We start from the raw sequence: 19,914 nt of genomic DNA on the forward strand, positions 1-19,914 counted from the left end.
GTATATTTTTCAGCATGGTCGACATGTATTTCCTAACGAATCGGACGTGGTTTGCATTGAGTCAATCTGTGTTGCACATTCTCTCCTCGCCCAAGAACCTTTGCACTACACACAACCGTTAGGCCAGGGATAGATGATTCATGTTAATGATTTGTTTTGCCCTCGCTCTAGACTTTTAGCTAAGCCTGCATACCTGAACTCCAACCCATGCACATTCGTAGTTCGTATGTCGTTCATAGCGTCCATCTGCTCCCCAAGATCTGTCACCAACTCGCGTTGATGGAGTTACCACATGTTCTTCCATCATCACTATTCCTAAAAGTTGGATCCCTCCGGCGGCTGTGGGAGCTTCTTGTTCTGAGGGTGGGCCATGTACCTGTGCGCCGTCAGCTTTGACCGTTTCAGAGCCCTAGCAGAGCTTACCGGCGGAGTTCAATCAGTATCGTCTCCATGGTGAAGTCCCTCCTCCACTGCGCAAGGCAGGGTAGCTTGGAGTTGTCGACCTAAGCGTCATCAGCAGCTGCCTTCCTCAGTGTTGGCAGGGAGTATGTACTCTTCCATTCTGCGGGTTGACGCAAGGTAGGTTGATCCTCGATGTGAACGCGATCTCGGGAGGCACGTCGGGGTAGCTTGGGCCGCAGTGGATCTTCAGGCTGTAGATACGATTCTCGTGGCTGCTCTGTGATGCCGAATTAGTACGTTGCTGTGGCCAAGAGATGAAGAAGCGCATACGTGTGGTGGGCCAAGGATTGTGCCATTCCAGTCCGACATCAGCAAGTCATCTCCATTGTCAAGGCCGTATGAGCACGCCTCTGTCTACTCTCAGTCTTTATGTTGTGGATGGTCGTTGTGAGGCCTATCATACCAGCACCGAGACCCTTCTCGCCCTTCTCTAGCTCTTCCAGCAGACGGAAGTTTCGTGGGACTTTGGCGCCCATGTTCGTGGTTGTTACGCAGAGGACTGGGAGAGGTGTGACGCGTGAGTGGAAGTGGGATGTGCCCCGCTATTTGTAGGGAAGCTGGAGCTGTCGAGCGCTATGAGAGAATATGTTTCGCAAGCAGCAGTGATGCTGCAGGATATTGGGCGAGCTTTCAGGTTGTTAGAACTTTGGTGCAAACGAAATGTCGATGAGGAAACACGGCGATTGCGATTGCCGTACGCAGCTTGCCAGAATCTCTTGGCGTAGCGTTATGATGGAGCGGACAAGGGACAAGGATTACGAAGATCGTCTGTGCTTAGCACGGTTCCACACGTGAGCTGCACCTCACTTACTCTCCTAGAAAACGACATCTTGTAACGATACGATGATGGCTGCGAGTTCTGCGGAGGTACAGCCCCGGGCAAGTACTGATTTTGTGGAGAACTCAATACTCGAAACTGTCGTGCCCATCAACCCCAATATCGACATTGCAAACGAGCTGCGCTCTTGGGATGGAGCAGTGCAAGACGAGAATGGCTACATCTTACCCTTCATAAAACAGAGAGATGTTATTCTTTTTGGTATGTGAATCACAACTGGCTGCATCCCAAACAAGTCTCTTACTTATGCATAGGTATCTAGATGAATTACTTCCAGTCTACATTGTGTTCAGGACACCTTTGCTCGACGATGTCACCTTCAAGTCGTATCTTGCGAGATTGGCCATCAGTGTGGATGCTTTTGTTTTCAGTACAGTACCTCCACCAGCGCATGAGCCAAAAGCGCCTTCGAAAGAACTCATCTATTCGGACACCATCAAAGACGTGACCGAGCCTTTGATTGTCCGCCAAGAAGAAGGAGATGTTTTGCATGCTTACGCGATCTGGAAAGTTGAGGTCTTCATATGTGAGAAACAAAAGTGTGACTGCAGTCTCAAATCTGACATTTGCCAGCTCGTCCTCAGGGAAGGTTTCACACGCCTTCTGTCTATTTTCGACCCGCAGCGTCTTTGAAGCCCACCGAGGGTACGAAAAAGGATATCCAAGATGATGAATACCTTCCAAGTCGTGCACCTACTGCTTTGAATCTCCTTCAGGCATTCGATAACGATCCCGCTCTCACTGGGATTCATCCACGACTTTCAGCAATGCGTATCAGCAAAATCGCACCGACCACGCCTGTTACAAGAGAACTGACGCGTCCAATCAGAAACGGTCAGCGACCGGTGTACCGAGTAGTACCAGCTTTGATCTGGAGAGTGAGGTACTCGAAAATACACACGTCTCTGGACGACTTATCTCTTATGGCCGCACTGGATCTTGAAATCCCTCAATTCTCAACATACAATGCCAAAGTGAAAAAGATCGACCTGACTTTGCGCGGCGGAGACGCAGAAAGTTTGGCCGACCATGGAAGTGCAACTACCGCACACAAACCAGGCGACCAACTCACTTATCTGTACAAGATACAGCCTGACCGGGCATCTGACGGCACACCGTCACTTGGGAGCAAGGGACACTACTTGACTATGGTTGTCGAAGCAGATGTATTCATCTCCGAAGACTGTCGACCAAGCATCGCGATCGAATGGAAGGCGATGGTAGAGTTTGCGACTGAACAGGACCCCAACATGCTCAAGGCCGCTCACAGGCTCAGTAATCCTACAATGCAGGCTCCGAAAATTTTGGGTCCTGATTCTCTGCCAACGCCTGATACGCAAAACCAAGCTGGAGATGCGTTAAAGAATGCTATTAATGTCACTCTTACTGTATCTGGCCCGCCTCGAGTACCGGTAGGAGAGATATTCCATTGGAACGTTTTCATAGTCAACCGCTCAGACAAGGCGCGGAAGCTGGCGATTCTCGTGATGCCGAAGAGAAGGCGAGATGTTGAAAAGCGCAAATCCCAGCTTTCGACGTCGCCAGTAATCGGTCTTGGAACTGCTAAGAAGGAGCTCCTCACAAGCGCTGTGGTGGACGAGAACGTTGTGTATGCGCAACAAAAGAGCGCAAGAACGGAGATGGCAGAGCTGGTGTGCTTGACGACCGATATCCGATTAGGGTGAGTCGCTTTGAAGAAGCCACGTTGGGCGTACATACTGACAACTCACAGACAACTTTCACCTGGCTCATGTTACACCGCTGACTTAAAATTCCTCGCGCTTTCTTCTGGCGTGCTGTCTGTCGAGTCAGTCCGCATCATCGATTTGGCAACGAACGAGACTGCGGACATTCACAACCTACCAAGTGTTGTGGCAGTAGAGAAGGAATGAATAAAAGAGCAGGTATATCCATCTCGACGTACTTGGTTCTGGACATGTATTCGGTCTAGCAGAACCACGGAGTGTTACCCATATCTATCTTACGGTAGTCAGGAGATTTTCTTGGAATAGAAGAGCAGCACAATATAGAGTTGTGACGGAAAGATATTGCTTGAACAAAGTAGCAAGCCTGGCCGATAGAGCCTGACAAGACTCAACAATTCAGAATTCTACCCGATCAGGCAAATCCCATAGTTCGCAGATCCTCGGCACGATCACGTTTCACGTAGCGCCCGTCTCTTGTCTATTGTGATGCCTGAAACTACGCAAGCGTTCGTCATGCCTTGGTCGTGATGTGCCGAGCGGCGTCGGGCCGTCGCCTCCGCCTGATTAAGGTGTTACTCCGCCGTTCGACCCCAGCGGATGCCTGCAGGACCCTGGATCATTTGCTTCAAGGCGACTTCGTTCTTAACCGCGATAACGAAAGATCCTCTCTTCCCACTTCACCAATAACTGATAACAACGTGGGTGCAATAGAATAGCTGCACACACGGACCCCTCCTCCACTCGTGACACTGATAGACGTCATCGTAATCGACAGCCGCGCCGCTACGACTTTCCACCACGATGGTGCAAAACACCAGACACAGGTTGCTCTACCAACTCAACAGACGCTGGTTGTACGGAAAGATTGTGAGCAGCTTTACCTCTCAACGCGCAGCCACCTACTGATACCAGATTTTTTTGAACAGCCCCTTCTCCACGCCGCCGTTTTCCTTGTACAAATGGCCGCCGTATCATTCCTCGCGCGCAAGTACAACGGCTACTATGCACAGAGACCGCGTATGTCCTCTTGCTTATTTTTCGGAATGTGCACGTCGCTGACAACATGCACAGTTATTACGACGATGATCACCAACTCTGTACGTACCCTCAGCACCACCGAGCATTCTACCGTCCTCGAATCACGAACTCTTCACATTCGCCCTCACACATACCAATGTGCACCGTCTATGAATCTGGACTGACAAGGGATATAGGTGTTGGGTGGCATCGCAGACACGGTGGCTCAGACACTGACCGCGGTCCGGCAGCGCGCTGTTCGCAAGGGTGTGGACAAGGACGACTTCATTGCGATCGAGATTCATGAACTTGACAGGAGGAACCCTTGGCCAGATACTGATATCATCCCCGACTCGCTCAAATTGCCTCCGCCATTCGATTTCGAGCGCACAGTGAGATTCATGGCCTACCCTTTCATCATGTCACCGGTTCAGCTCCGTTGGATTCGGTTCTTAGCGTCGACCTTTCCAATAACCAAAGCTGCTACCTGGGGGCCCGTACTAAAGCGCGTGGCCTTTGACCAGCTTCTGTTTGCTCCAGTCGGTAAGTCGGATGATACCAGCCCTTAGTTAGCTTTCACTAATATTTCCCAGGTCTTGCTTGCTTCTTCACTTTCATGACCGTCGCCGAGGGCGGCGGAAAGCGCGCCGTGCAACGCAAATTCCAGGACGTCTACATTCCTGCCCTGAAGGCCAACTTTGTGATCTGGCCAGCGGTGCAATTGATCAATTTCCGATTGATGCCCATCCAGCTCCAGATTGTACGTTTTTGGTCGTGTTATCGAGGCTTTCGAGAACTGACAGATTTGACAGCCTTTTGTTTCTACCGTCGGTATCGCGTGGACAGCATATCTCTCTCTCACAAACTCCGCCGAGAGTGCATAAGCATCTCTACATACATCGAACAAACTTATTTCTGTATCTCTGTGTCGCATAAGGCTTAGTCGTGGTTTGGACATTGTGGGGACTTATAGCGTGGATTCCTTCTTGCATATCGACTGGTAACATGGCGTTTCGGGCATTGTCAGGGCGCAAGGTCAATCGTCCGTGATTGAAGGTTGTCCATTGTTACTACCCTATATCCTCTCGTTAGGTGTCAATTGCATCTTGTTTCTATCAGATAACATTACGTTTTGTCTTCGAAAGGTGGCGCGTAATGTCATTCGAGACTCCACAACACAGATGTCATGAAAAGCTCTTAACATTTTACTGGTCATGTGGCCTCGTACGACTAACATTTGACTTCTGTAGAGGGATCGGAGCATCTGGTTCTCGGCCGCGGGAATGCATCTTCGCCGCGCTCGACGAAACACGACCGCGGCAACAATCGTTCGCGGCGGTCTTACTTCTGCAGTTTTCACAGTCTACTGGCGCGGCAATGTTTACGTTTGCTTGTGATTCGATAAGGAGACGGGGGCTTTTCACGAGATTGTGTCTCACCCCACCATGCCCCGCCGTGACCCTATGACGACTGAGCGCGATTCAACAAAATAAAAACACTCCACTCGTCTCAACTAACATCTCTCACAACCATCTGACAGTAAGTGATACGCGTCATATCTTTTCTCGAGATTGCAATTGTTCACTTGAACACTAAGCATCGCCCTATATAAGCTTCATTGAGCTCCCAACTAACCCCGCATTCATCACAGTACTCAAACACTTCCAACATGTCTCTCTCCAACAAGCTCTCTATCGCAGACGTCGACCTCAAGGGCAAGCGCGTCCTGATCCGAGTAAGTCAAAGATTTGAATCATGAACAATCAATTAAAGCCGTGCTCTAACAACTGTAATCATTAGGTCGACTTCAACGTCCCCCTCGACTCTGACAAGAAGATCACAAACAACCAGCGCATCGTCGGCGCTCTCCCCACCATCAAGTATGCCGTCGAAAATGGAGCTAAGGCTGTCATTCTCATGTCCCATCTCGGTCGCCCTGATGGAAAGCCCAACGCGAAGTACAGCCTCAAGCCGGTTGTTCCCGAGCTCGAGAAACTCCTGAGCAAGAAGGTCACCTTTACCGAGGACTGTGTGGGCAAGCAGGTCGAGGAGACTGTAAACGGTGCTAGCGATGGACAGATCATCCTCCTAGAGAACTTGCGCTTCCACGCTGAGGAGGAGGGCAGCTACAAGGATGAGGCGGGCAAAAAGGTCAAGGTTGACAAGGCGAAGGTCGAGGAGTTCAGGAAGGGACTGACTGCTCTGGGTGACATTTACATCAGTGAGTCTCGCTATCGAGCGCGGGCATGAACACAAGGAACTGACTAGTTGCAGACGATGCCTTCGGTACCGCCCACCGCGCCCACAGCTCTATGGTTGGTGTCGACCTCCCACAAAAGGCCTCTGGGTTCCTCGTCAAGAAGGAGCTCGACTACTTCGCAAAAGCGCTCGAGGAGCCCAAGCGACCATTCCTCGCTATCCTCGGTGGCGCCAAGGTCTCCGACAAGATCCAGCTCATCGACAATCTGCTCGGCAAGGTTGATAGCTTGATCATCTGCGGTGGCATGTCCTTCACTTTCAAGAAGACACTCGAGAACGTGAAGATTGGAAACAGTCTGTTCGACGAGGCTGGCAGCAAGACCGTTAAGGACCTTGTTGAGAAAGCGAAGAAGAACAACGTCAAGATCGTGCTGCCTGTCGACTACATCACTGCAGACAAGTTCGACAAGGATGCCCAGACTGGATATGCTACGGACGAGGATGGTATCCCTGATGGCTGGATGGGTCTCGACTGCGGAGACAAGTCAATCAAGCTCTACAAGGAGGCTATCAGCGAGGCTAAGACCATTCTGTGGAACGGCCCCGCTGGTGTGTTCGAGTTCGAGAAGTTCGCCAAGGGCACAAAGGAGACTCTAGATGCTGCCGTTGAGGCTGCACAGAGCGGCAAGATTGTCATCATCGGTGGCGGTGACACTGCGACCGTTGCGGCGAAGTACGGTGTAGAAGACAAGTTGTCGCACGTCTCGACTGGTGGTGGTGCGTCGCTGGAGCTGCTTGAGGGCAAGGATCTGCCCGGTGTCTCTGCTCTGTCTAGTAAGTGAGGTCACTTTCTATGAGGAGATGGAGCATCGGGTTAACTTGGAAGGCAAATCCTCGAAGTTATGATTGATGTGTGTATGTTATAGCTCTTTTATCTCAATACAGCCAGAACTGTACTTCAATTCACGCATCCGTTTCTTGTCGTGATGCTTGTGATGCCATAATCTCTGCATGAGCACTCCTGCGCTTGAGGCCTAAGACACTACATTGTATGCACTTCAACAACGCCCGTCCGCTTCGTGTTCGTGTTCATCGTGGAAGGTGTATCGCTCATTTGCCCAGTTTCTTTAACTCCTCCCTGTGTATTGTTAGCCATGCCAACACCTCCGAGACGCGTTGCCGTACCTCAGCTGCACCGCAAAGTCCTCGTTCGTGTCGTCGTCGTCCCAGCTCTCTTCCCATAGATGCGCGTTGCCGCCAGGGATCTGTGTCTCCTCCTCTGTCCAATCTGTCCTATTGTCAGCCTCGATTCGCCCTCAGCTCGTCTCTGGGTATGTTTCAGGCGCGGGTACCTTCAACAGGAAAGTCCTCAAACTCGTCGTCCTCCTCTAGTTGTGTGGCGGGCTTCTTGTCCTGTGAAAGCGGTTGCTCGCCGTTCTTGGGGTCGGCGGCTTTGGTTGTGGCGGTGTTTCCTTGTGCGGGGCCGGCCATCTTGACGGCGTGTGCTGTTGTCTGGGTATACAAGTGTGTTGGATAGTTTCGTGACGGGTGTGTTTGGTGTGCTTCGTGAGTTTGGTGAGCTTGGTGGCTGCCGTTGCGGCTCTGTCGAACGAAGCGCCAATCGGTGACTAAGCGCGCTTTCACGTGTTGCTGTCCAGGTACCTCTCCGCGCCTTCCGCAAAAGTGTTTGAGTCTGGCAAAGGATGCTGTTATCTTCACCGCTGTTCGAGTTTCACCGAGTCAGACTTCTCGCTTCATTAGCCAGATGCAGCGCCTGTCGCGGAAGTTCTACTACTTAGAAGCCATGACGTCGATGTCTAAGTCCGCGATGCTCGTTGTAAGCATCAGAGCTCCGCTTAGTTTTACATGCCTTGGGCATCCTTGCTTCACCGCGTCACGGAATGCGCGTGTACAATCGACCTTATGTTGAGCTGGGAGATCTGATCCTCATCGTCTATCTTTTTCTCTCACTTCTTAACGCTCTCTTCTTATCTACATACCCCGCCACCGGCTCTCCGTCGTGAGGCCGTGCTTACAATATGCCTCTTGGAGGATGGCTGGGCGTTGGGAAGTCAGCCAAAGGACATGGACACGCGAAGAGTCTGGATGCTCTTAGTGAGCTTGCTCAACGTTAGTACTGTCAAAGTGTATGGCAGCGACAGAGTTAACAGTTAGCACAGTACAAGATGCGATGAGTGGTATGGGATCCTCAATATCGAAGCGATATCCGACTGCACGAATGGGACTGATGCCACGCGAACATAGCCATTACCCATATCATGAACGATGACATCGACAGCGCTGAAGCACAACTTGCGAAAAGCAGTTCGTCGTTTCACCAGGTGCGCCTCATCCTCGAGTAGTCGGTGAAGACCCCATGAGGCAGGAAGCTGACGCTGCATAGTTGGGAGTGGGTGTTTGTACATTCCTGAGAGCGACACTTGGATTCGAACAAGAGGCGATGCGCGAAGGTTTGACCATAGACTGTACACCTCGAAGGAAGCAGTATTGACATTGAGTGCAGCTTCCAACACCCTATATACAGCGGAGTGCACGGCATACGATCAGCAGAAACGAGCCTCTAAAGACACCAACGCATACCGTTCGCCGATCTATCCCCCTGGAACCGAATACGCAGTATGTCAGGCAGAGGCACAGTTGATGGGCGCAGTGGTGGGCGTACTGAACGAGAGTCTGACAGAGGCTCTCAAAAGTTTCTACAAATTGAGGAAGGCATATATTGCGCTACAAGCAGTGATGGATGCCGAGAAGCAGTTCTTGAGCAAGCAGAGTACGAATAGCGTAAATTCGACAGGTGCGGGCCGCTTGTCAAAGCCCGGTTCCATACGCTCGAATGTGGGTGGCAGTACACTCAAGAGCTCTGGGCCTCCAACCTCGCTCAGTGGATCTACCGCAAGCTTGAAACGGAGTCAGCACGGAGACAAGCCAAAAGCGGATGACGATGACGACGAAGATTTCGACTTTGTGGATGCCCAAGAAGACTTTGAGAAACTTACACTTGATGCTCAAGGCAATCCTGAAGCAGACATATCGACGTTTAGCGATCACCCTCTAGACATGTTCATTTTATCAGGATCCAACTTCTGCTTTGGCATGCTTCTACTTATTCTCTCCTTCATACCTCCTTCGTTCGCTTCACTGCTCAAGATCGTTGGATTCAAAGGCGACAGGGAACGTGGTATGCAAATGCTTTGGCAAGCCACTAAGTTCCACGACATTCACGGAGCCATGGCCGGTATTGTGCTCATGGGCTATTTGAACGGATTTACCAGCTTCTGCGATATTCTTCCGAGTACGGGAGAAGGGTCGTATCCCAAGGCTAGATGTGTAGCGTTGTTGGGGTCAATGCGCGAGAGATATCCAAATAGCCATCTCTGGCTATTTGAGGAGGCACGCATGTTGGCTGCCGAGAAAGAGTTGGAGAGGTCTGTGAAGTTCATCGAGGACGCAGGCGAATCAAAGCTCAAACAACTGGAAGCACTCGGCTGGTTCGAGCGTAGTCTCAACCATATGTACATGCACGACTACGAGGCCACCTCCTTTGCTTTCGAGAAATGCATCCTACTCAACAACTGGAGTCATGGACTATACTACTTCATATGTGGTGCTTCACACGTCGAGCTCTATCGACAGAGCAAAGGAACAGACCCGGGGGCGGCGGCGAAGTACGCTGCACGGGCCGAAGACTTCTTCAAAAAGGTCATACCCAACACGGGCAAGAAGAAGTTCATGGCACGTCAACTACCATTTGATGTTTTCGTGATCCGCAAGATTCAGAAATGGGAGGCTCGAGCAAAGGAGTGGAACTGCAACTTGATCGACGCAATTGGTGTTTCTCCGCTGGAAGAGATGATCTATTTCTGGAATGGCTACAAACGAATGCGGACCGACCACCTCGAGGTCTCGCTCAAGAACCTCGCCTGGAGTGAATCTACCGCCAATCCGCATTGGGAAAAAGAAGGCCTGGATGAGAAAGCCATCCTCGTTGTTCTCCGTGCAGCAACTCTGAGGAACATGGATCAAACCACGCAGGCCAAAGCGCTCCTAGAGAGCGAGGTCTTGGTCCACGACAGAGCGCTCTTCAAGGGTAATCTCAAGGACAACTGGACGGCTCCCTGCGCTCGGTACGAGATGGCCGCCAACCTCTGGCGAGAGGCCGATGCGAATGGCAGTCCAGAGTCGCATCCAAAGCTTCTAGTTCAATGCAAGGACTGGCTCGAGGAAGTGTCTAAGTGGGAGGCGTTCGACCTGGATGCAAGGTACGAGATCTGTTTCATACTTTCTTCAAATAGATGGGGCGATTTGGTTGATGAAGACGAAGAAAAGTCTTTGCTGGATACCCTTGTTTCTTGACGATCTCTTTGCTGACGAGTTGCACGATATAGGATTGGTATGAAAATCACGACAGGCAAAGATACACTGAGGAAGTATGGCATCTTGCTCTGAGGGTTCAATAGACGTTTGACGGGGTCTTGGTTTAGATAAGCTTACGGATATATGGAAGCGGATAACGAGGTATGCTCGGAGTTTGGAGTGTAGATGGGAAGGGAATGTGTGCTTAGGGGCCAAATATATCGAAAGTTGACACTGCGAGCATATTTCCACTCGTACCTGCGCATGGCAGTCCACATAACCTTGGAGGAGGTCGTCTAACAATTCAGATTTTTACATTCGGGGTTGTGTTCGCTTCCATGTCCATGATTTCGTTTGTAATTCACATCATCTTGTCGCCGGGTTATGGTTCGCTTGGATGTGAATCCTTACCAAAATTATCCATCGTCATCTCTCTACGGTCTTCTATCTAAAACAAATTATATTGTTGCTGAGGTCTTGGTTCACATAAACAGCGAGGAAAGACAAAGTAGTCAGTTTGTTGAGGGTAGCAAGGTACATTCACGCTGTTTCCTTCCTCTCTAGAATGAGTAACTTCTTCTGCCTTTCGGATACCCAGCAATGTTATTTCCAAGACACGCCATCTTCTCTTCTTCATTGCATCCAAGATAAACTGATTGAACAACCTTGTATATTTCTCAGCGCCCGGACCTGGTCAACGCTTATACACTCGACAAGCCATGATGGATTCTAGGTCCTGGAGTAAAGTCGATTATCTTGAACCTTGGTCAGTATTTAAAATGCTCTGGTAAGCATTCAGACGTTTCCATTTGCATCGTTGTTGTCAACAATGGCGAAAATAAGACATGCTCTCCTCGATATCTTTCTGAACAGCGAACCTTGGCTCGGCTAGAGCGCTGGTCTTCTTCGTATCTCTGAAAGCAGACTGAAGATTATGTTCGCGCCTCCACGCTTTTCTGATATATGTAGCTCGTTATCATCGCCCTCGATATTATCTTCCAGTGAGACCACTGCGCGAGGAACACCTACCGTCACCTTATATTGAATGACTACGATATCACTTGTTTGACCTCGCGCTTTGTATTTGCCAAAAATACGGGTACGAATGAGCTCGTATGTTTGATGACATCGCGCCAGTGCCATCGCTTTGTAGATTTGAGCAAATCTCGAATTTCATACACTACTAGATGAACAGTTCATGATTTAGGACTTGAAATGGTAAGCGAAGATGGTCAATACGAGATGGTCCATAGGGAACGGTGGTTCAGAACCAGTAAGAAATCCTTGGCGATCAAGTTCACGCCACCAAGAGCTCCGAACATTGGCACGTCTTCGGAGTCAATCTAGACCAGAGTGTGGAGAAATCGGAGGCTGATGTACGAATCATGATCTGCGGGATCATTTCCATGCACAGTCAAACCTGTCACGAACTCGCTTCCAAATGCGGGGATGCATCGTACGTCATGTGCCCGATGGCCCTCTTCCGATGTCTGATGGAGTGTTGACAATCAAGGGAAAAGTGCTTGTCCTGGCTTCGTCTGGATCATTGTCTATGTCTCTCGACATGTTCAGTACGCTGGTAGGAGAGGAAAACAAGTTTGCATTGTCGGAATGCGATCATGCAGGGTGAGGGTACTAGAGTTGACCGGCGTAATTCCATCTCGAATTGCGATGTTAGGCTCCGTCGACAGGTGGACAGATCCCCGGATTACCCCACAAATTTCAGTTGGTAAGATTCTCCGTGGAGATGGAACTGGAATGTACCCACACGTGGCTGTGAATAGTCCTTCGCGACACAGAAGCTTCTCCAGACTTTCAGGGGCACTATACTTAGGTGTACTTGGGTGTGTGTGCGGGCGCCTTCCGACTAGCCACCCCGACCGAAATTGTGTCTGGATGTCCATTCATGTGTCATGCTGGACTAATGTCTTGACACGAGGTGGAAACCAATCAACGCCTGCTAGTGAATTTCTGGAAGCCAGGCTTGTCGTAAAATTCGAGTCGTTGCGACAGTTGAGTCAAGCATCCTACCTACATTCACAAGATTTCCAAACCGACAAGCTTCCCCAGAGAATTTGCGGGGTCCCAAACGCCACAAAAGGAAAGAACTCACGTTGCGAAACGGTTTCGATAGGCTAACTGCCTATGTCTAGTTACGGCTTTCAATCTACCGACATGCGTAACTAGCATCGTACTACCACCGCAACCTGGTTAGCCTACGCATCCTTTAGTAAACCTGGACAATCTAGATGGGGTGGCATGCAAACAGGGCGAGAAGTACATGCAAATTTTGTTTTAGGAATTGCATGCAGAGCCCCCGCCTCATGCTGCGCTGCTGAGCATGCTGATCTCGACGATGGGCGAATGAACGTTTACTCCATGTCGTGGGTTTGGCCTTTTCCGAGCCTTGACCGAGCCGCACGGTGATCTGACGGAAGCTGCCGGTGGTCAAACGTCAATATGTCAAGCATGATGCGTGATGCGCACACGCCCAAACACCGATACTTGTTGCTTGCACGGCAGATCATGTCTCTGCAGCATTGCTCAGCTTGACTCAGATCGTCAGTATTCGTCAGGCGGTCAGTTGCACGGAAAACGACATGCACCGTGAACACACTAACACCTGGGGCGCACCTCCATTGGCCTTTGTCCGCGTCGGAGCACAGGACCTCTCCGGTCAGGGACAAGACAGCAGCATTAAATGTCGCAGAATGACCCATCACGTGCTCGGCCCGGTTAACACGACGGCTAAGACATCCAGACTTGCTGGGTTGATCTGTGCTGACACCAATCGCGTTGCACTTTGGACATACATTTCCGCCTCTACTGCGAAGACCCCGATCCAGAAGGCCGCCGTTGCTCACCAAGAACCCTCCTGTCTCTTTCACGGCTCGCGCAAGTACAGGCCTCATGGCGCTGGCCAACGTGTTGTGTGTACTTCACAGGCTGTAGTCAGAAGAAAGGGCAGGATCGGCTCTGAGAAAACTTCATTGCGGCAGCATCGTATGCGAGCAGCAGCTTATGTCGTACAACGTGTTCTGTACTCAGAAGGGGGCTTATCCCGACCACATCCGAGAAAGACCGCGTCCCCAAACGCCAAGTGTGGAGCGCAGGCCATTGCAGGTGGGAACTGGGGTACCGTACTCACTAACTATCCCCACAGGCCGGCGTCATGGGGGTCAATTGCACCATGAGAAATAGCGGCTGGCATGCATGCCCTGGGATCACTAGCGTGGCCTGGAATTGTTATCCACCTTGATGGAGTTCGCGGCAATACATAATGCTCGCACTTCCCCACACCCGCCGCGTCGCGTGTGTATTGGTAATAATTTCACTTCTTTGCTTACCAGTCTTCACCCTTGGTAAACCTATTCGGACGACGAAAACAAACTCCAGCCATGTCTGAGTACTCTGGATCTCCATCCGACCACCACGAAACACAACCGCCGAAGCGTAAAGCTACTCATGCTGGCCTCGATGGACATACTACTGGACGTTCGGTGAAAAGGAGGGCTTCCAAAGCTTGTCAATGTTGTCGGGCTCGCAAGGTCAGGTGCAATGTCACCGAGCATGGCGCTCCGTGCACCAATTGCAGACTAGACGAGGTCGAATGCATCGTATCCGAGAGCAGACGCAAAAAGTCAGTTTTTTGTCCTTTCAGTGCAACATCCGACAACCCCTCTTCAATTCAGACCTACACGCGATGGATCAGCCAGTGACCTCTCGTGCGTCGTCACGCAAGACTTGCTCTCAGACTACATGCATCATGCTCATTCACGGCCAACTTGGCTTCAAACGAACGACCGCCATGGCGGCTAATTGGACATCGTACTGACCTTGATAGGAAATGGAGCAAAGATGATGAGCCACAAGTAGAGTGTACGAGTTCGATATCGAGTGCCAACCGAAAACTTGCTTCACGCGATGCTCTCGACAGTATCCTGCATTTGAACTCATCGTGCGGGTCTCAAGAGACAGAGTCGCAACGTGATGGACATGTACCTCATTCAATCTGTACGGTTTCCTTCAAGGACGGTTATACTTGAATTCGATATGCTGACCTCGTACAAGATCAGAGTCACGGACACCGCCTTTCCTCTGTGACCAATTTCTCGGACTTGCATCGCCGTTCTGTCCCATTTTCGCCATTTTCTGGTGACGGCAGAACATCCTTCTTCAGCAACATACTACCAGAGGCTCCCTCAATCGAGTTGCCAAAATTCATAAAACCGCTACCGACTAAAATTGGGCCCGAAGAGATAGAGTACCTGGGGAAAAAGGGAGCCTTGAGCGTGCCAAAGGGACTTCTCCGTAGTGAGATGTTGCGTGTCTACATTGAATTTGTCCATCCATATATGCCACTTCTGGATCTGCACGACTTTTTATCGGCAATTGATCGGCCGGATGGAGGCAAAGGAAAAGTCAGCTTGATTTTGTTCCAGGCTGTCATGTTCGCCGGCTCGGCATTCATCGACATGCAACATCTGCATGCTGCAGGCTACGCCACAAGGAAAGAAGCACGCAAAGATTTTTTCCAGAAGACTAGAGTAAGTAAAACCCTTGTTCCTTGGAGTCTTGAGCACTGGCGCTCTCTTGTTGCCTCGGCATGTGATTGTCATCGGAGGAGCCAACATTCTCCGAGTTCAATACTCGGCACGCATGTGAACAGATGACCTCATTGCAGAACACGTACAAGCCGGTTGATTTTCAAAAGCATGGCTAACAACGTGAGCAGATTTTGTACGACTTCGATTACGAGTCCGACCGTGTATCTCTGGTCCAGGCGCTGTTGCTATTAACGTACTACTATGAGACACCTGATGACCAGAAAGACACCTGGCACTGGATGGGCGTGGCTACATCTGTCGCACATACAATCGGTCTACACAGGAATCCGGATAACACAAACTTGGACTCTAAGCGTGTGAAACTTTGGAAGCGCATATGGTGGTCGACTTACATGCGGGACCGTCTTATTGCGCTCGGTATGCGACGACCAACACGAATAAAAAGCGAAGACTTCGACGTCCCCATGTTGACTTTGGATGACTTTGAGATTGCTCCTATTCCAGACTCGATTACCTGCATTCCGGCTGACTGCCGCGTCGCCAGAGATGTCAATTCTCAGCGTCAACTAGCCATCATGTGCATAGAGAAGGCTAGACTTTGCCTATGTATATCTCAGGTGCTCTCCAAGCAATATTGCGTCCTCAACAACAACCATGGCCTTCAGAATGACCGGACAACCATGATGTTACTTCCCAAGAAGCTCGACCCTGAGACTAGCGAGGTTCAATCTTGCGACGAACAGCTCCAGAAATGGGTCGAAGAACTGCCTGTAGAGGCTCAATATTCGGACAAATTCTGCGGTGAGGCAGCAATCGATTTGGCTCGTTCGTTGTTGCACATGGTGTTCTTCACCACTCTTTCCGCACTGCATCGACCCCAAGTCTTGCCGAATTCGCAAAGCAGCTCGGCTCGCACTCCGTCGAAGGTCAACGCTGAATCTGATGCCCTCGATGTTTCTCGTCGCAACGTTCGCCGGTCTGCTTCGGCTATTACTTCGATCGCCCAACGACTAGACTCCGGCGATCTGGTCAAATATCTACCAACAGCAGGCGTTACCGTTCTCCTACCAGCTATCATTATCCACCTGCTCGACATCAAGGCTCCCGAAGAAGAGACTCGCCGTATATCATTGCGCGGCTTCTGCACATGCATGGCGGTGATAGGGAAGCTGCGCGATTTGTACGCGGCTGCCGATTACTCTGTCGCTTTCCTGGAAGCAGCCATTCGCAAAGCAGGGATTCATATTGCACCTATGACAGCAACGACGTCGTCAATGCCCAAGCCTTCCCCCATCAATACGGTTGAAGATCTTGTCGACGCAGGCAGACGTTTTGATCTGGTCAATTCCACGATGATGGCATCACATGACCGTTCAACGTTAACTCCACCTCCCGACAACGGCACGACAAATATGCACGCTCTGGAAAAGCGGCCAAATCAGCCCAACGTTACCGATGAAGAAGTCGCTCGCCGTCTCGAAACCTTCCTCGCCTCGACACCCCCGGAGTCTGATCACGAGCACTTGTCCATCACCGTTTCCGACGACCCATCCATGGACATTGATGACGTACCCGCGAATCATTCCCGAGATACAACCTTTGGCAAATGGACCATGTTGCCCCACCCGTCGGAACTGTTGAGCAAAATCGAATCCGCCAATACCATCATCCACCACCAAGACGACGAAGTCTTGTTTTCCAGTCTGCCGCTGAACAAGTTCGACGATGGCGACTTTGATTCTTTACTAAACCTGGATGCTGTAGGCGAGACGTTCAACTTCGATGACGGGTTTATGGACGGGGGGATGGGCATCGCCGCGGGGCTGGGAGATGTGGATTGGCTGGTCGCAGGAGGAGATGCGGGGCCAGCTGTTGAGGTATAATGCGCGCATCCCTACCTCCTTTTCCACGATTCGGCAATTTTACGACAATGACGGACGACCGGATGGATGCATAGACTCAAAAATTTAGGTTTCTCTTTCATCATTATCATCAGCACATTTGTTGGAATTTTGTGTAAGGTTTTTCCCGCGACGATATCCATGTTTTTCTCGCTTGGTTTTGGTTTCGTCATACACATCTCATCATATCATGTCCTATCAACAAGATATCTTTTCCCCAGTTTTTATTTAAAAGGATGGAGCATGGGAATAAAATAACGGGATGGACCAATCCCTTTGTAAATTATCAGAGCTACGTAGCAATGACCAAATCTGGATGACATGATTTCAACGTTGCACCTTCCCCCCCTGCTAGTCACCATGCATACATCCACCCATCCATCCGCTCGTTCTAGCGGCAAGGAGCGCATGAAGTTCGGGCTTGTTGTCGATGCAATAGGATGCTCGCTTACAGACTGAGCATCGTGGGAGTGCGTGAACGCACATGCATGAACGCATGGGCTGGGCTGGGCTGGACTGTAAGAGACCTCCGTGGGTGGCGTGAAGAATACTTTCCCGCTTTATTTTGAGATGGAGATGTTGACAGCTCCTGTTATATCTCCGTAGAACGAGCGTGCAGTTCAAGGGTTTGTTGATATGTGAGTTTGTATGAATGTCTCATCGGGCTTTGTCGAAATATACCTAACAACGATGCATCGACAAGAACGTCGAGTTGAACTCTAGAAAGAAATGAACACGGCTCATTGGTGTGAGACGGTATTATTGATAACAGTGTAATGGCGAATAGAACACAAAAAACGTTGCCCAGGTGAATGAACTAGTATTAAAAAGAAATAACGGGGTCGTCTCGTCTCTTTCCTTTCCTTTACGCCTGCATCTTAGCATGTTGAATGACAGCTACCAGCCCTCGCCCAACGCCCTATCATGATTTCGACACTCGATTCCCCGAGCTCAAACTACTCTTCCTGCGCCCATCGCTTCTCACGAATGGGCATCTGCTCGCCAGCCGCTTCCCTCTCACCGCTGATTTCTCTCATCCATGCCCGGTATTCGCCCAGTCGCACCTCAGCATAGCTCGCATAGTCGAAGTTGATTTGCGAGATCTGCGCTTGTATGAGGGCCCATATACCCCAGTAAAACCCCGGCACGCCACGAAACCTGTCGACCTGGTCGAACAGCTCTTCCAGCTCAGTCTCCTTGTAGGTGCGGTTCTGGTGCGTGGAGAAGCTTTGGAGGTATTCGCGGAGGAAGGCCCGGCGCACGTGGCGCGTGGGCAGGACGGAGAAGTCGCAGTCGAAGCCGCCCCATTCGGCGAAGTGGTTTGCAATGTCGAACGAGGCAGGCGCGGGCGTGGCATATTCGTAGTCGATGAAGGACACAGAGGCAGCTGTCTCGGGCTCTTCAGAGCCGCTCGAAGCACTGGAGCGACGCGAGGCAGCAGCGGACGAGGGCGAGGGCTCAATGATCACGTTGCCAGAGAGGAGGTCGCAATGGGCGAAGATGAAGGGGTTGGAGCCGCCGATGCCAGGCGTGTCGCCCAGCATCTTGGTCAGGCTCTCGAGCTCGCGCATCAGCAGGTCGCGGCGGTCCTGTTGCGCGGTGGTGCTTGTTGGCAGCGCTTGGATCCACTTTTGCATAGTAGTCCACACATTCGGCACAGACTTGCCTGGCGTGAGTTGTGCCATAGTGGCCAGAGATGCACGCTTGTTGTGGGGGGTGAGTTGGGACGGGGCAGGGCACGTGGTGCTGATACTCGATATAGGTAATGTTGCATGCCATTCTCCGAGCCTCTGAGCTACCCCTCTCCACACTTCTGGCCGACGCAGATCAGCGGGCGCACATGCGCTGCCGGAGATGTATTTGTACAGCAGACCGTTGTCAAAGCGGGCGTAGAGCGTGGGCGCGAGTTCGTGGCGGGCCAGGAGGCAGTGGGAGCGAGTTTCCTCTGCACGTGGGGTTAGCATGGCACGCCTGGCCGTGTGTGTGGGGGGTCGACGCACTCTCTCGGTCTATGAGGACGTCTGTGCCCTTTCCATATGCGCGCAGAAGAATCGCATCCTCGTCTATCTCTGTCTTGGAGAGACCCGGCCGCTTGTTCACCGCCTTTAGGAGCTGCCCAGTATATTAGCCGCCTGTCCAGACAGAGTTGTTTGCCTCGGGTAGAATGGAGGGTGCAGCATACAGTGTTGGTGATGCCATCGGTGAAGCGCACAAAGTCAATCGTGTCCTGTGTCTCCTTCCAGTCTGGCCTCAGGGTGAGGATGAGGTTGAGGGCCGAGTTGCGCGAGTCGGTGTTGTCGTAGGATAGAGGGATGTGTCGCAGAGAGTCGTAGGGCGAGGGTGACTTGCTCATGATGCTATGTGGTTCTGTCGTCAGCGCAAATTCGCGGCGTAGAGACGAATTGGGGATGTGCGGAATGTCAAGAATGGACCCTTGCGTCACATGTGAAAGCAGACGCGTCCCTTGTCGGTAGTCTGTGTGTTGCAAACCACAGCGCATACGTACCAATTAGACGTGGAAAGTTTGCAGTGAGGTCTGTCGTGTTGCTCTACAAAAAGTGTGCCAGCAACAAAGTCTTGAAAGTGCACAGGGCCAGGAACGGAACGGAACAGTGGTCGCGTGCATGTGGTCCCCCTTCGCACCTTCCCATGTTTTGCTAGCCCCGCAAGCCGACTCCACACTCAAATACGGTAGCCACCCCTTGCAAGAGACCCTGACATCCCGTAACAAGCAGCCACACTGACGCCTGTCACAGCCCTACAATCACAAACACAAACACCAATTCTTGTCATTCTCATACATACATCACCACGTTTCCACCTCAAGCAACCTGATTCTCTGTCGAGAC

General features: G+C 51.1%; 11 protein-coding genes across 11 annotated transcripts; 8 read left to right on the plus strand and 3 right to left on the minus strand.

Moving 5' to 3' along the window:
- Positions 1-239: 239 nt before the first annotated feature.
- On the minus strand, positions 240-1,431 carry P153DRAFT_365163 (UBC-like protein). The gene is made up of 5 exons (XM_033667774.1): positions 866-1,431; positions 733-812; positions 554-679; positions 424-503; positions 240-376 (listed from the first exon to the last, which is right to left on the minus strand). The coding sequence occupies exons 1-5, from the start codon at positions 936-938 to the stop codon at positions 316-318; spliced, it is 420 nt and encodes a 139-aa protein (XP_033525981.1). The 5' UTR covers positions 939-1,431; the 3' UTR covers positions 240-315.
- On the plus strand, positions 1,309-3,192 carry P153DRAFT_286183 (uncharacterized protein; the record flags this gene model as incomplete). Its single annotated transcript, XM_033663450.1, has 4 exons — positions 1,309-1,501; positions 1,563-1,826; positions 1,874-2,981; positions 3,033-3,192. 4 exons carry the CDS (start codon positions 1,309-1,311, stop codon positions 3,190-3,192), a joined length of 1,725 nt encoding a protein of 574 aa, XP_033525982.1.
- Positions 3,193-3,807: 615 nt separating this feature from the next.
- Positions 3,808-4,907, plus strand: P153DRAFT_286614 (uncharacterized protein; the record flags this gene model as incomplete). Its single annotated transcript, XM_033663481.1, has 6 exons — positions 3,808-3,873; positions 3,933-4,023; positions 4,078-4,103; positions 4,221-4,566; positions 4,617-4,783; positions 4,836-4,907. 6 exons carry the CDS (start codon positions 3,808-3,810, stop codon positions 4,905-4,907), a joined length of 768 nt encoding a protein of 255 aa, XP_033525983.1.
- A 160-nt stretch (positions 4,908-5,067) lies between these two features.
- P153DRAFT_199185 (uncharacterized protein) lies at positions 5,068-5,741 on the plus strand. Its single transcript, XM_033662480.1, has 2 exons — positions 5,068-5,562; positions 5,675-5,741. Exon 1 carries the CDS (start codon positions 5,179-5,181, stop codon positions 5,488-5,490), a length of 312 nt encoding a protein of 103 aa, XP_033525984.1. The 5' UTR covers positions 5,068-5,178; the 3' UTR covers positions 5,491-5,562; positions 5,675-5,741.
- On the plus strand, positions 5,693-7,064 carry P153DRAFT_286727 (phosphoglycerate kinase; the record flags this gene model as incomplete). Its single annotated transcript, XM_033663487.1, has 3 exons — positions 5,693-5,758; positions 5,824-6,244; positions 6,298-7,064. 3 exons carry the CDS (start codon positions 5,693-5,695, stop codon positions 7,062-7,064), a joined length of 1,254 nt encoding a protein of 417 aa, XP_033525985.1.
- On the plus strand, positions 7,031-7,908 carry P153DRAFT_199134 (uncharacterized protein). The gene is made up of 2 exons (XM_033662479.1): positions 7,031-7,056; positions 7,149-7,908. Exon 2 carries the CDS (start codon positions 7,274-7,276, stop codon positions 7,757-7,759), a length of 486 nt encoding a protein of 161 aa, XP_033525986.1. The 5' UTR covers positions 7,031-7,056; positions 7,149-7,273; the 3' UTR covers positions 7,760-7,908.
- P153DRAFT_312114 (uncharacterized protein) lies at positions 7,895-10,901 on the plus strand. Its single transcript, XM_033664833.1, has 6 exons — positions 7,895-8,352; positions 8,403-8,420; positions 8,488-8,564; positions 8,627-8,693; positions 8,747-10,502; positions 10,629-10,901. The coding sequence occupies exons 1-6, from the start codon at positions 8,262-8,264 to the stop codon at positions 10,687-10,689; spliced, it is 2,070 nt and encodes a 689-aa protein (XP_033525987.1). The 5' UTR covers positions 7,895-8,261; the 3' UTR covers positions 10,690-10,901.
- Positions 10,902-12,116: 1,215 nt separating this feature from the next.
- On the plus strand, positions 12,117-12,878 carry P153DRAFT_199512 (uncharacterized protein). The gene has a single exon (XM_033662481.1). The coding sequence runs from the start codon at positions 12,208-12,210 to the stop codon at positions 12,733-12,735; it is 528 nt and encodes a 175-aa protein (XP_033525988.1). The 5' UTR covers positions 12,117-12,207; the 3' UTR covers positions 12,736-12,878.
- A 90-nt stretch (positions 12,879-12,968) lies between these two features.
- Positions 12,969-13,508, minus strand: P153DRAFT_383694 (uncharacterized protein; the record flags this gene model as incomplete). Its single annotated transcript, XM_033670266.1, has 1 exon — positions 12,969-13,508. The coding sequence occupies one exon, from the start codon at positions 13,506-13,508 to the stop codon at positions 12,969-12,971; it is 540 nt and encodes a 179-aa protein (XP_033525989.1).
- A 384-nt stretch (positions 13,509-13,892) lies between these two features.
- P153DRAFT_416575 (uncharacterized protein) lies at positions 13,893-17,047 on the plus strand (the record flags this gene model as incomplete). The annotated part of the gene is made up of 5 exons (XM_033672153.1): positions 13,893-14,236; positions 14,441-14,610; positions 14,668-15,257; positions 15,332-15,581; positions 15,615-17,047. Exons 1-5 carry the CDS (start codon positions 13,995-13,997, stop codon positions 17,045-17,047), a joined length of 2,685 nt encoding a protein of 894 aa, XP_033525990.1. The 5' UTR covers positions 13,893-13,994.
- A 656-nt stretch (positions 17,048-17,703) lies between these two features.
- P153DRAFT_365174 (kinase-like protein) lies at positions 17,704-19,830 on the minus strand. The gene is made up of 4 exons (XM_033667775.1): positions 19,572-19,830; positions 19,248-19,422; positions 19,066-19,177; positions 17,704-19,010 (listed from the first exon to the last, which is right to left on the minus strand). The coding sequence occupies exons 2-4, from the start codon at positions 19,416-19,418 to the stop codon at positions 18,022-18,024; spliced, it is 1,272 nt and encodes a 423-aa protein (XP_033525991.1). The 5' UTR covers positions 19,419-19,422; positions 19,572-19,830; the 3' UTR covers positions 17,704-18,021.
- Positions 19,831-19,914: the final 84 nt, after the last annotated feature.

Source organism: Dothidotthia symphoricarpi, assembly GCF_010015815.1.
Source record: "Dothidotthia symphoricarpi CBS 119687 unplaced genomic scaffold P153scaffold_6, whole genome shotgun sequence".
In the NCBI taxonomy this organism is placed as follows: Eukaryota; Fungi; Ascomycota; class Dothideomycetes; order Pleosporales; family Dothidotthiaceae; genus Dothidotthia; species Dothidotthia symphoricarpi.

What these genes read in the sequence shown, in the direction of transcription:
- P153DRAFT_312114 (XM_033664833.1), top strand. Translation starts at nt 8,262, where the DNA reads ATGCCTCTTGGAGGATGGCTGGGCGTTGGGAAGTCAGCCAAAGGACAT. An exon ending in ACAAGAGGCGATGCGCGAAG is followed by an intron (nt 8,694 to 8,746) that starts GTTTGACCATAG and finishes CATTGAGTGCAG; the next exon opens with CTTCCAACACCCTATATACA. An exon ending in GCGTTCGACCTGGATGCAAG is followed by an intron (nt 10,503 to 10,628) that starts GTACGAGATCTG and finishes TGCACGATATAG; the next exon opens with GATTGGTATGAAAATCACGA.
- P153DRAFT_365163 (XM_033667774.1), bottom strand. Translation starts at nt 938, where the DNA reads ATGGGCGCCAAAGTCCCACGAAACTTCCGTCTGCTGGAAGAGCTAGAG. An exon ending in CGAGAAGGGTCTCGGTGCTG is followed by an intron (nt 813 to 865) that starts GTATGATAGGCC and finishes GAGAGTAGACAG; the next exon opens with AGGCGTGCTCATACGGCCTT. An exon ending in TCAACCCGCAGAATGGAAGA is followed by an intron (nt 504 to 553) that starts GTACATACTCCC and finishes GATGACGCTTAG; the next exon opens with GTCGACAACTCCAAGCTACC.
- P153DRAFT_199134 (XM_033662479.1), top strand. Translation starts at nt 7,274, where the DNA reads ATGCACTTCAACAACGCCCGTCCGCTTCGTGTTCGTGTTCATCGTGGA.
- P153DRAFT_199512 (XM_033662481.1), top strand. Translation starts at nt 12,208, where the DNA reads ATGCGATCATGCAGGGTGAGGGTACTAGAGTTGACCGGCGTAATTCCA.
- P153DRAFT_365174 (XM_033667775.1), bottom strand. Translation starts at nt 19,418, where the DNA reads ATGAGCAAGTCACCCTCGCCCTACGACTCTCTGCGACACATCCCTCTA. An exon ending in CCGATGGCATCACCAACACT is followed by an intron (nt 19,178 to 19,247) that starts GTATGCTGCACC and finishes TATACTGGGCAG; the next exon opens with CTCCTAAAGGCGGTGAACAA. An exon ending in CGTCCTCATAGACCGAGAGA is followed by an intron (nt 19,011 to 19,065) that starts GTGCGTCGACCC and finishes CCCCACGTGCAG; the next exon opens with AGGAAACTCGCTCCCACTGC.
- P153DRAFT_199185 (XM_033662480.1), top strand. Translation starts at nt 5,179, where the DNA reads ATGTCATTCGAGACTCCACAACACAGATGTCATGAAAAGCTCTTAACA.